This window comes from Neoarius graeffei, chromosome 10 (genome assembly GCF_027579695.1).
Source record: "Neoarius graeffei isolate fNeoGra1 chromosome 10, fNeoGra1.pri, whole genome shotgun sequence".
Classification (NCBI taxonomy): domain Eukaryota; kingdom Metazoa; phylum Chordata; class Actinopteri; order Siluriformes; family Ariidae; genus Neoarius; species Neoarius graeffei.
The window spans coordinates 48,082,394-48,096,299 of NC_083578.1; the positions used below are offsets into that span (position 1 = coordinate 48,082,394).

Genomic DNA, 13,906 nt, shown 5'->3' on the forward strand with positions numbered 1-13,906 from the left:
TGTGAAAACCATCACAGGCCACAATACAAAGACCAGAGTCATTGAGGGGACAGTGGAGAGGGCGAATGAGTTGAATGACTTTTTCAATCGGTTCAACCAGCCCACGTCCCCCCCACCCTCTCCCTCACTGCAGCCAGATGGCTCCTTCTTCCCTCAACACACCTCCCCCCAGTCATCACAGCAGCCCCCTCCTCCCCCACCTCAACACAGACTCCTCCATGCATTACTGCAGACCAGGTCAGAGGTCAACTGAGGAAGCTTCACCCCAGGAAAGCAGCAGGCCCGGACAAGGTGTGTCCCCAACTACTGAAGGCCTGTGCTGCTGAACTGGGTGAACCACTCCAACACATCTTCAACCTTAGCCTGCAGCTGGGGAGAGTGCCCACCCTCTGGAAGACATCATGTATCATTCCAGTTCCCAAAAAGAATTGGCCCAGCGAGCTGAACGACTTCCGACCAGTGGCACTCACTTTACATCTGATGAAGACGTTGGAGTGGCTCTTCCTCAGCCTCCTCAGACCCCAGGTACAACATGCCCAGAACTGTCTGCACTTTGTGTTTGTCTGCAGTTTGCACCTGCCAGGTGGCAGGTGTCGGTGTGGAAGACGCCATCCTCTACCTGCTACACCGAGCCCACTCGCATCTGGATAAGGGAAATGGCACAGTGAGGATCCTCTTCTTGGACTTCTCGAGTGCCTTCAACACCATCCAGCCCCTATTCCTTCAGGACAAACTGAACAGGATGCGAGTGGAACCCTGCCTGGTCACCTGGATCTCCATCTACCTCACTGACAGGCCGCAGTACGTCAGGCTGAAGGACATCATGTCTGGCACTGTGATTAGCAGCACCAGAGCACCCCAGGGCACGGTGCTGGCCCCTCTTCTCTCCACCCTGTACACTGCAGACTTCTGCTACAACTCGGAGCTGTGTCACATCCACAGGTTTACCGATGACACAGCCATCATTGGGTGTATCAGTGACGACAGAGAGGAGGAGTATAGGAGCCTGGTAAGGGACTTTGCTGTGTGGTGCAACAGGAACCATCTGCAGCTCAACACCTCGAAGACCAAGGAGCTGGTCATTGACTTTGGGAGGTCCAGACCAAGGTCACGACCAGTTCTGGTCGAGGGAGTCGAGGTGAAGTCTGTGGATTCCTACAAGTACCTCGGGCTGTGGCTGGACAGCAAGCTGGACTGGACTTGCAACACCAAACACTTATACAGGAAGGGACAAAGCAGGCTATACTTCCTTAGGAGGCTGCGGTCCTTTAACATCTGCAGGAAACTCCTGTGGATGTTCTATCAGTCTGTGGTCGCCAGTGTCCTGTTTTACACCGTGGTGTGCTGAGGGGGGCAGCACATCCAAGAAGGACACATCTAGGCTGGACAAACTGATCAGCCAGGCCAGCTCTGTGGTCGGCATGAAGCTGGACTCTCTGGTGACGGTGGCAGAGAAGAGGTCAATGCACAAACTATTGAACATCATGGATGATGACAGTCACCCTCTGCACACCGTCATCAGCAACCAGAGGAGCCTGTTCAGTGACAGAATGCTCCTTCCCAAGTGCAGGACAAACAGACTCAAAAACTCCTTTGTCCCTCATGCCATCAGACTGTACAACTCCTCTCTGGGGGGAGGAGGGGTAACAGGAGGACAGAGGACGGGAAGGAGCAGTAGCCTAGCCTAACAATAAGCAATACCAATGTGCAATATAAAGTGCAATATCTCTCCTACTGCCACCCCCCCTCCCCACCTTTTTCCCCCCCTCCTTCTCCCCCCTCCCCCATGTCTTATTCTTTTTTATATATTTGTATATGTAAATACTTAATTTATCTCGAAGTTTTCTCTATTTCTTTTCTCTGTTTATCTGTAATGATTCTGCTTGAATCTTAATTTCCCTGAGGGAACCCGCCCAAAGGGATCAATAAAGTTTAATCTAATCTAATCTAATCTAATCTAATCTAATCTAATCTAATGTTCCTGAGCTCACCAGTGGTTTTTTTTTTCTTTTTAACCAAATAAATGATTGGGATGCAAATGCAACACTTGAAATCACCTCTAGACCTTTATATCTGCTTACTTATAAGTGAAATAATGAGGGAATAATAAACACCTAGCAATAGAACAGCTGATCAGTAATAATAAAACATAATAAATAATAATCATAAAACAGCTGGGGAAGCCATGGCCTAATGGTTAGAGAAGCAGCTTTGCAACCAAACAGTTGCTGGTTCAATTCCCTGGACCAGCAGGAATGGCTGAAGTGCCCTTGAGTAAGGCACCAAACCCCCAGCTGCTCCTCAGGCTGCTCTGGGTATGTTGTATGTTGCTCTGGATAAGAGTACCTGCGAAATGCTGTTAATGTAATGTCATGAGCAGCTAATTGTACAATTACATTTGGTCCCTTAAAGACCAAAGGAGGGGACTGTTAGGAAAGGATTATTGGGCTAGGGACAGACTAATGATTCACATTGGTGCCATCTCGGCATGCTGAAATGCATGTAAATGTGACTTAAGATGGTTTTCTGGGGCTTGTAGCCTGTTTTTATGCTGGCCATGTTCCAGATTTGGCACATCATGGATCCCAAATTCGGGTATGATCCCTTTACCTGCCCTTAGCCATGTTGGAATAAGAATCATGGAATTTCATCAACTACCTGTGGTGCTGCAGATTCCAGGAGTTGAGGAGAAGCTGGCAAATATTGAAGACAAAATTCAGGACGCCATGATGTTTTATGTTATTTATGATTTATGTTAGAACTAGTGACCTCAGCTAGATATTTAAAACTTAAACCAAATGATCTATCAGAACATATATTAAAAATATTACAAAGCTTTCTTTTTCTCTCCTCCTGTGTAAAGTCCACAAGCGGAGGCCATCCACATCTGATCTGCTTTAATATCAACAGATCTTCATTTAAGGTACGTGAATCTTTTCATCATGGCACACCTTCAGCCTGTTCAGTGTGCTGAGTGCAGGATGTTTAGTCATTCTTCCTCCGTCACTAGCGATAGCTCTATTAGCTTTACTTGTGATAAGTGCAGATTAGTTAGCTCTCTGACGGAGAAGATTACAGTGCTAGAAGCGCGTGTCCAGGCTTTAGAGCAGGTTAGTGAGCGTGAGAACAGTGTAGTTTCTTTTAGGGAAAGTCTGGACGCCCTAGGTGGAGTTAGCAATCCCCCAACTCCGGCATTAGAGCCCTTACAGCGGGGCGAAAGGGTGACGGCTCGGCGGCATAAGCGTAGAGCCAAAGCTACCGCTGAGGCTCGCCCACGGGAGCACCACTCCTCTCCGCATCACGTGTCGAACAGGTTTGCTCTCCTTAGTGATGCACCCACTGAGAAACCTGAAAGAGCTCTGGTTATAGGGGACGTGAAACCTGAAAGAGCTCTGGTCATACGGCACGTGAAATTAGCTCAGCCTTTAGGGGCACCAGCAGCTTTAGTCAGGTGTATACCGGGAGCCAGGGCGCCGGACATAGCAGGTAATCTTAGGGTCCTAGGCAAGCACAGGTTCTCAAAGATAGTTATCCATGCAGCAGCTAATGATATACGCCTTCGTCAGTCTGAGGTTACTAAGAGTAACTTTGTAGAGGTGTTTAAATTAGCGAAGGCGATGTCCGATGCTGTAGTATGCTCTGGCCCCATCCCAATGCGGCGTGGCGATGTAGCTTACAGCAGGTTATGGTCGCTGAACTGCTGGCTGTCCAGGTGGTGCTCTGAAAATAGTGTGGGCTTTATAGATAATTGGGCTAATTTTGAGGGCACTGCTGGCCTGTTAGGGCGGGACGGTATCCATCCCACTCGGGAAGGTGCTGCTCTCATTTCCTGCAGCATAGGTCATAGTCTCAGAACAGGCCTAGTTAATTTCTGACAATCCAGAGCCAAGGCCAGGGAGCAGACGAACAGGCTAAACCGACTGTCTGCTAGCTGCACAGAGTCGTCACTCAGGGCCCACTACATCGAGACTGTGTCTGTTCCCCGAGCTCAACAAAAAGGTAGAAATTTTCAGAGAGTTTGTTCCAGTAACCTAATCAATATAAAATTAGATCAGACTGACTGTACAGCTGCTGCCAGCACCTTTGATCTAAAGGTGGGGCTATTAAATATTAGATCTCTTACATCTAAAGCGCTAATGGTTAATGAACTCATTACTTATCAGGAGTTTTATGTACTGTGTTTAACAGAAACATGGATTAAGCCAAATGAATATATAGCATTAAATGAAGCGAGTCCTCCTGGATACAGTTATATACACCAGCCTCGTCTAACTGGCAGAGGAGGAGGCGTCACGGTTATTTATAACGATTATCTAGGTGTAACACACAAACCTGGTTATAAATTTAATACATTTGAAGTTCTTCATACTCATATAATGTATGTAGCCTCGAAAAATAAGTCTACCCAGTTAATTCCATTGCTTATTATTTACAGGCCCCCGGGGCCATATTCTGAGTTTCTTTCTGAATTTGCAGATTTTATCTCAGATCTGGTTATTTCCTTAGACAAAGCTTTAGTTGTCGGAGATTTTAATATTCACTTCGATAACCCAGAAGACCCTTTAAAAACAGCGTTTGTGTCCATCTTAGATTCAGTCGGGATTAAGCAGAATGTCATAGGACCGACCCATAATGGTGGTCACACCCTTGATCTAATACTAACATTCAGATTAAACGTAGACAATATAGTCATACTTCCACAGTCTGAAGTTATCTCGGATCATTATCTCATCTCATTCAAAATATGTCTGAGTAATAATATATGCACCTCACCACGCTACTGTATTAAACATACTTTCACGTCAACTACTGCACAGAGCTTTATAAATGATCTCCCAGAGCTGTCAACTTTGATTGGGTCACTGTCAGCCCCTGCAGAACTTGATCAGGCAACTGAATGCTTAGAGTCAACATTCCGCCATACTTTAGATAATGTAGCTCCTCTAAAAAGGAAAATGGTCAGAGACAAAAAATTAGCACCCTCGTATAATGATGACACTCGCACATTAAAACAGACCACTCGAAAATTGGAATGTAAATGGCGTCAAACAAAATTGGTAGTGTTCAAATTAGCTTGGAAGGAGAGCTTCCTGAAGTATAGAAAAGCTCTTAGTGCTGCGAGATCAACATATTTCTCCTCCCTAATAGAAGATAACAAAAATAATCCTAGATTCCTATTTAATACAGTAGCAAAATTAACCAGGAATAAGTCCACTATCAACACATGCACACCTGCAGTATGTAGTAGCAACGACTTCATGATTTTTTTTAATGACAAAATTGTGAATATCCGACAAAAAATTCAAACTACTAATTTAAGGTTAGACAATGAAAGTGACCTTGTAGTTAACAATATAACTGTATCAGATCATCAGTTAGAATGTTTTACTCCCCTAAAAGAAACTGAATTACTTTCATTAATCTCTACATCAAAAGCCTCAACTTGTGTACTAGATCCCTTACCGACACATCTATTCAAACAGATAATGCCTGGAGTAATTGAACCGCTTCTAAAAATAATAAATTCTTCTCTTATGATTGGCTATGTACCCAAATCCTTTAAACTAGCAGTTATCAAACCCCTGATTAAAAATCCTGACCTTGATCCCTGTCAGCTGTCCAATTATCGGCCAATATCAAACCTCCCCTTTATCTCCAAGATCCTTGAAAAAGCTGTGGCACAGCAGTTATGCTCATATTTACATAGGAATATCTCATTCATCTCATTATCTCTAGCCGCTTTATCCTTCTACAGGGTCGCAGGCAAGCTGGAGCCTATCCCAACTGACTACGGGCAAAAGGCAGGGTACACCCTGGACAAGTCGCCAGGTCATCACAGGGCTGACACATAGACACAGACAACCATTCACACTCACACCTACGGTCAATTTAGAGTCACCAGTTAACCTAACCTGCATGTCTTTGGGGGAAACCGGAGCACCCGGAGGAAACCCATGCGGACACAGGGAGAACATGCAAACTCCACACAGAAAGGCCCTCGCCAGCCCCGGGGCTCGAACCCAGGACCTTCTTGCTGTGAGGCGACAGCGCTAACCACTACACCACCGTGCCGCCCTACATAGGAATAACATCCATGAAATGTATCAGTCAGGATTTAGACCTCATCATAGCACAGAGACAGCACTGGTTAAAGTAGTAAACGACCTACTGTTGGCGTCTGATCAGGGCTGTGTCTCGCTACTTGTGTTGCTTGACCTTAGTGCAGCATTTGATACCATTGATCATTCCATTCTTCTGGATAGACTAGAAAATGTTGTGGGAGTTAAGGGAATGGCCCTCTCCTGGCTCAGGTCTTATCTAACTGATCGTTATATGTTGATATAAATGGTGATATTTCTAGACGTACCGAGGTAAAGTTTGGTGTTCCACAAGGTTCTGTCTTGGGTCCACTGCTTTTTTCTCTATATATGTTACCTCTGGGCGATATTATTCGTAAACATTGTATTAGTTTCCACTGTTATGCTGATGACACACAGTTGTATGTCTCTGCAAAACCTGATGAGAGACACCAGCTTAATAGAATTAAGGAATGTGTTAAGGACATTAGACACTGGATGCTTATTAATTTCCTTCTGCTTAACTCTGACAAGACTGAAGTACTTGTACTAGGACCACATACAGCTAGAAGTAAGTTTTCTGATTACACAGTAACTCTGGATGGCCTTTCTGTTTCTTCACGTGCAGCAGTAAAAGACCTTGGAGTGATTATTGACCCCAGTCTTTCATTCGAAGCTCACATTGATAACATCACCCAGATAGCTTTCTTTCATCTCAGAAATATTGCAAAGATAAGAAATTTAATGTCATTGCATGATGCAGAAAAACTAGTCCATGCTTTCGTTACCTCCAGGTTGGATTATTGTAATGCCTTACTGTCTGGATGTTCCAATAAGTGTATAAACAAGCTCCAGTTAGTTCAAAATGCAGCAGCAAGAGTCCTTACTAGAACTAGAAAATATGACCACATCACGCCTGTCTTATCCACACTGCATTGGCTCCCAATCAAATTTCGTATTGATTATAAAATACTACTATTGACCTTTAAAGCACTAAATGGTCTCGCACCACAGTACCTGAGTGAACTTCTGCTCCTTTATGACCCGCCACGCCTACTTAGATCAAAAGGTGCAGGCTATCTGCTGGTACCTCGTATAGTGAAGGCTACATCAGGGGGCAGAGCCTTTTCTTATAAAGCCTCACAGTTATGGAACAGCCTTCCAAGTAATGTTCGGGAATCAGACACAGTCTCAGCATTTAAGTCTAGGCTGAAAACATATCTGTTTAGTCAAGCCTTTTGTTAATGGTGTTTATGAGGTAAAGGAGTAGATCTGGAGGGTCCTCAGACAGAGTGTTTTGGTAAACTGGGATGTATGGATGCTGTCAGTCCCCACTCGCTTGCTCACTCGAGTTTGTTGACGGTGTAGTGGCTGGCTGCTTTATGTCCCGGGGCTCCCTCATGCCTGTGTTACCTTCTGGCTCTCTCCTTTTAGTTATGCTGATATAGTTAGTTGCCGGAGTCCCTGCTTGTACTCGGTGCAATATGTATACTGTTCCTACTTATTCAGGTGACATTGGGCATACCTAACCACCTGTGTTTTCTTTCCCTCCCCCCCACCCCACCCCACCCCACCCCAAATCTGTCCCTCTGAGTTACATGGAGTCAACAGGAAATCTTTTGGTGGAGAGGGTGGAGACCTCGACTGGCTATCGTAGCCTGCAGGGAATCGGCCGTCAGACATTCTGTCGCATGTCCCAGACCCAGTGAAATGTAACTGAATTGTCTTGGCCAGCCCTAAGGGTCCCATCTGCATCTCATCATTGCTGAGGAGTGTGCTCCCATCACCCAATCAAGCATCCAGCCAGAGCAGGTCATGATATCTCATCTCATCTCATTATCTCTAGCCGCTTTATCCTTCTACAGGGTCGCAGGCAAGCTGGAGCCTATCCCAGCTGACTACGGGCAAAAGGCGGGGTACACCCTGGACAAGTCGCCAGGTCATCACAGGGCTGACACATAGACACAGACAACCATTCACACTCACACCTACGGTCAATTTAGAGTCACCAGTTAACCTAACCTGCATGTCTTTGGACTGTGGGGGAAACCGGAGCACCCGGAGGAAACCCACGCGGACACGGGGAGAACATGCAAACTCCACACAGAAAGGCCCTCGCCGGCCCCGGGGCTCGAACCCAGGACCTTCTTGCTGTGAGGCGACAGCGCTAACCACTACACCACCGTGCCGCCCCTCTGCGAGCCTACCACACAGATTTAATACTTGTCATTTTTAGGGCATACCTAACAACGTGTTTTCTTTCTCTCTCTCCCCCCCAATCTGTCCCTCTGAGTTACATGTTGATCCTGGGATTGAGATGCTGGCCTCTTCTGCCCCTCGGACCTGCTTGATCCATCCTGGTGCCCTGTGTCTGGTCGGAGTTTTATCGCACCGCTCCTGTGAAGGACGGCCCCATGAGGACAGTTGAGGGTTATACCTGTTAAAACTGTTAATATTATAGTCAGGCTGTCTGTTGTTGCCCAAATGAGGATGGGTTCCCTTTTGAGTCTGGTTCCTCTCGAGGTTTCTTCCTCATGTCGTCTGAGGGGGTTTTTCCTTGCCACCGTCGCCACAGGCTTGCTCATTGGGGATAGATTAGGGATAAAATTAGCTCATGTTTTAAGTCGTTCAAATTCTGTAAAGCTGCTTTGCGACAATGTTTATTGTTAAAAGCGCTATACAAATAAACTTGATTTGATATTAGCTACTGGCTCCCTGTGTACCTGCATAACTGGGACCACATATAAAAAGTACTGTAATTCTTTGTTTACTTAGTGCTTTGAATGTGAATACCCTTAAATTAAAGCAGAAAGTCTGCACTCTGCAATTCAATTCCAGTATACTCTGGTAGACAGTTAAATAACTATAACTTTGTCAATGTCCATACAATATTTAGGCATGTATCTGGCTGTGTACATGTATATTGGAGAAAAGTCCTTTGTCAGCTATGTAAGCAGAGTACTTCTGCATCTTTAGTGAAACCAGTTATAGACAGTTGTGCTCAAATAAATAGGAGTGCGTTTAAAAAAGTGAATAAAGTGAAATGTTTGAATAACTTTTATTTCCATATTTCAAATGTAGTGGAAACATTACACATTCATTTCCAAATCAAAGCATTAACAAATGTTATTAATTCTACATTATTCTTTTACAGGAAGCAAAGAAAAGGAATATTAATGTTTAAAAAAATAGCAGGGTCAACATTTTTCTCTTTAAACTCAAACTGAACTAATATTTAGTTGCAAAACCATTGTTTTTGATAATTGCTGCACATCTGCACTGCACTGCACCAACTTCTGGCACCTACTGTATAAACAGATATTTCAGCCCAGGACAAATGAACTACATTCCACAGTTCCTGTGAATTTTTGGGTTTTGCTTCAGAAACTGCATTTTTTTTTAATGACACCCCACAAGTTTTCAATGGGGTTGAGGTCAGGGGATTGAGCTGGCCACTCCATTACCTCAATTCTTTTTGTCTGGAACCAAGATGTTCCTTGCTTACTCGTGTGTTTGGGGTCATTGTCTTGTTGACAAACCCATTTGAAACAGGGTTTGTATATGGAATTGTGTGGTAAACAAGTGTTAAAAGAACAAAATGTTTCATGTTTGAGATTCTTCAAAGTAGCCACTGTTGACCTTGACACTGCACACTACTTATGCTTTTCAAATAACAGGTGCGCCTCATTAAAAGTTAATTAGTGCAATTTCTTGCCTTCTTTATGCATTTGTGATCAAACAGTAAATAGCCCTATTCTACAACTGTAGTAAACAATGTCAAGAACTGCTCAGATAAGTAAAGAGAAACAACATCCATCATTACTTTAATACATGAAGTGTCTTTTAATTAATAAAAATAAAGGAAAAAAAAAAAACATTGAATTGGGTGTGTCCAAACTTTTGACTACTATGTACTTACATACTATTGTTATCTCTAAAGGTCCCTTAATCTAAACCTCACTAAAAACCTGTGAGGAGAGATGATTATATACAAGAGAAATATATGAAATAACAATATGCCTTCTCTCCTTCCAGGTGCCTAAAGTAAGAGAGAGGTCACTGAACTGCTTGGGCTGTTTTTTTGGCCAAATGCTCCTGTTCTGCTTTTTTTCTAATCATTGCCTCTCTCTGGAGGAGTTGTATGTGCTCTGCTTCTAAGATATTGGATCTGGAGAGATTCTCTACTGAGGAGCACTTGCATATGCCTGACTTTGAATCACATAGAGCACTACAGGAGAAGATTCATTGTGACACATAAAATACAGTCTAATCCATATCTCATCCATAATAGTGACAGACCTTTTATCTGCTTAAAGAAGAATATGGGGAGGAAATAAGGGGAATAACATGCCAAGCTACAGTGTAATGTAAAGTGCAGATTTACATCCAGATCAGGTGAACAGTATAGGTACTGTTCACCTGATCTGGATGTAAATCTGCACTTTGAGCTCATATACATTATTTAATTTAAACTCCAATATATTGTGGTAGGCAGCTAAAATAAGCTAAATGTAATAGTTGAGAAATCCTAGGGTTTTTTTGTTTAAAAATTGTTCAGACTTTGACGGGGGGGGGGGACAACAAACAAAACAATACTTTATGTTGTACCCACTTAAACATGAAAAAACAATATGCCTTCTCTCCTTCCATGTGTCCAAAGTAAGAGAGAGGTCACTGAATTGCTTGGGCTGTTTTTTTGGCCAAACGCTCCTGTTCTGCTTTTTTTCTAATCATTGCCTCTCTTTGGAGGAGTTGTATGCGCTCTGCTTCCCAGGCCTGCATGGTCTTCTCGTATTGAGCCATATCTTGCTCCTCACAGGTCCTCAGTTTTTCTTCAGCCAGGATGGACACAAGTGTATTCAGACTACGCATCTCAACTTTCCCCTGTGAGTATAGCTGCTCTTTCAGCTCCTGCACAGCAGACCGGGGGGGGGGGGGAATTCCACTCAAATGTTCAACTCCAGTTAAAAAAAAAAAATTTTCAGTTTAAAAAACAAAACAAAAAAAAAGAAAAAACAAAAACACACCACTCCTAAAACCACATTTCCAACATGCAATTTTGGCTTAGTTTCTAGGTTACATTTATCAAATATTTTATGGATAAGAATTTCATGATAAAAATTTGAAGTAGTGTGTAGGAACATCACACATACTAACCTTGAACCTGGCTGAGTACTGTGGTAGTTTTGCTCTTTCAAGCTCATCATCTTCATCTATAGTAACAGCCTGGTTTTCTGCATCTTTCTGTACTGTTGCTTCAGAAGCAAGCATTGACACGAGTTCCTGCAGTATCATCTGCATGTAATCAAGCTGAAAAATACAAACAGCACTTAGTAAAAATGGTGATGTACACACAGTACCAGTCAAAAGTTTGGACACACTTGCTCATTATATTATGAATGAGCATGTCCAAACATTTGACTGGTACTGTACGTATTTGGTTGACACATACACTTAGGTCTATAAATATTTGGACAGAGACAACATTTTTCTAATTTTGGTTCTGTACATTACCACAATGAATTTTGAACAAAACAATTCAGATGCAGTTGAAGTTCAGACTTTCAGCTTTAATTCAGTGGGTTGAACAAAATTATTGCATAAAAATGTGAGGAACTAAAGCATTTTAAAAACACAATCCCTTCATTTCAGGGGCTCAAAAGTAATTGGACAAATTAAATAGTTGTAAATAAAATGCTCATTTCTAATACTTGGTTGAAAACCCTTTGTTGGCAATGACTGCCTGAAGTCTTGAACTCATGGACATCACCAGACGCTGTTTCCTCCTTTTTAATGCTCTGCCAGGCCTTTACTGCAACGGTTTTCAGTTGCTGTTTGTGGGCCTTTCTGTCTGAAGTTTAGTCTTTAACAAGTGAAATGCATGCTCAGTTGGGTTGAGATCAGGCAACTGACTTGGCCATTCAAGAATATTCCACTTCTTTGCTTTAATAAACTCCTGGGTTGCTTTGGCTTTATGTTTTGGGTCATTGTCCATCTGTATTATGAAACGCCGACCAATCAGTTTGGCTGCATTTGAGCACACAGTATGTCTCGGAATACCTCAGAATTCATCCGGCTGCTTCTGTCCTGTGTCACATCATCAATAAACACTAGTGACCCAGTGCCACTGGCAGCCATGCATGCCCAAGCCATCACACTGCCTCCGCCATGTTTTACAGATGATGTGGTATGCTTTGGATCATGAGCTGTACCACGCCTTCGCCATACTTTTTTCTTTCCATCATTCTGGTAGAGGTTGAGCTTGGTTTCATCTTTCCAAAGAATGTTCTTCCAGAACTGTGCTGGCTTTTTTAGATGTTTTTTAGCAAAGTTCAATCTAACCTTTTTATTCTTGAAGCTTATGAGTGGCTTGCACCGTGCAGTGAACCCTCTGTATTTACTTTCATGCAGTCTTCTCTTTATGGTAGATTTGGATATTGATACGCCTACCTCCTGGAGAGCGTTGTTCACTTGGTTGGTTGTTGTGAAGGGGTTTCTCTTCACCATGGAAATTATTCTGCGATCATCCACCACTGTTGTCTTCTGTAGGCGTCCAGGTCTTTTTGCATTGATGAGTTCACCAGTGCTTGCTTTCTTTCTCAAGATGTACCAAACTGTAGATTTTGCCACTCCTAATATTGTAGCAATTTCTCGGATGGGTTTTTTCTGTTTTCACAGCTTAAGGATGGCTTGTTTCACCTGCATGAAGAGCTCCTTTGACCGCATGTTTTCTTCACAGCAAAATCTTCCAAATGCAAGCACCACACCTCAAATCAACTCCAGGCCTTTTATCTGCTTAATTGAGAATGACATAATGAAGGAATTGCCCACACCTGCCCATGAAATGGCCTTTGAGTCAATTGTCCAATTACTTTTGGTCCCTTTAAAAACAGGGTGGCACATGTTAAGGAGCTGAAACTCCTAAACCCTTCATCCAATTTTAATGTGGATACCCTCAAATGAAAGCTGAAAGTCTGGACTTTATGTCCATGTCCATTATATAACTATAACTTGAATATGTTTCAGTAAACAGGTAAAAAAACAAAATTTGTGTCAGTGTCCAAATATATATGGACCTAACTGTACATTTATTCAAAAGGTACATACAAGTGAGGTAGAATGCAATTCAAGTATACATTTGTTAAAGCAGATAAAGGTAATACAGATAAGAGAGAGCAGCAAACATGGACTTTATGGTGCATTGTGTAGGATTTAGGAGGCTCTGTTAGCAGAAATTGAGTATAGTATTATAATTATTCTTTTGGTAGTGTATAATCACCTGTAGCTATGGATTATTGTGCTTTTGTAAACTTAGAAATGAGCCCCTCCTATCTACATAAGGAGCGGTTCCTCTTCCATAGAGCACTGTTGTGCTCAATGTTTCTACAGTAGCCCAGAATAGACAAACCAAACTCTGGTTGTAGAAAGTGCCTTTCATGTTTTTACAAGTGGCAGCTTGAATCCCATGCCGGAAGGAAGACAAAGAGGAGGTAAATGTCAGTGAAGTTATATTCTTGCTTGTTTTGGTGGTTCCAGGAAAATAACACCGTGCTCACAGTTTAAGCCTGTTTGAAGTAAAGGTTTATTCCTGTACATATAGCATAAATGTACACACAAAACCCAGGCAAACCTACCAACCGCACACCAGGCTTTTAATTTTCAGAAGAAAACTGTAAAAGCTTAAAAAAATTTTTTTTGATGCTAGTGTTGTTTTTATATCAAATTTATCAGAAACCCACCTAAAATGACTGAAATGTTGATTAGCCTAACAGTTGCTAAGATAAACCAAAAATTCCAAGTGGATCTCCACTTCACTCTTTAACCCTTTT

At 42.8% G+C, this 13,906-nt stretch overlaps 1 protein-coding gene across 5 annotated transcripts in view; it reads right to left on the reverse strand.

The window, feature by feature from the left end:
- Nucleotides 1–9,116: 9,116 nt before the first annotated feature.
- mrps27 (mitochondrial ribosomal protein S27) overlaps nt 9,117–13,906 on the reverse strand; it is a 58,770-nt gene continuing 53,980 nt past the window's right edge. For all 5 annotated transcript variants that reach the window (XM_060931826.1, XM_060931828.1, XM_060931823.1 and 2 more), the window contains 2 exons: nt 11,235–11,387; nt 9,117–10,988 (listed from right to left, as the gene is read on the reverse strand). In XM_060931826.1, the coding sequence (XP_060787809.1) occupies nt 10,749–10,988; nt 11,235–11,387 (393 nt within the window). In that variant the 3' untranslated portion in view covers nt 9,117–10,748. The remainder of the gene's footprint in view (nt 10,989–11,234; nt 11,388–13,906) is intronic.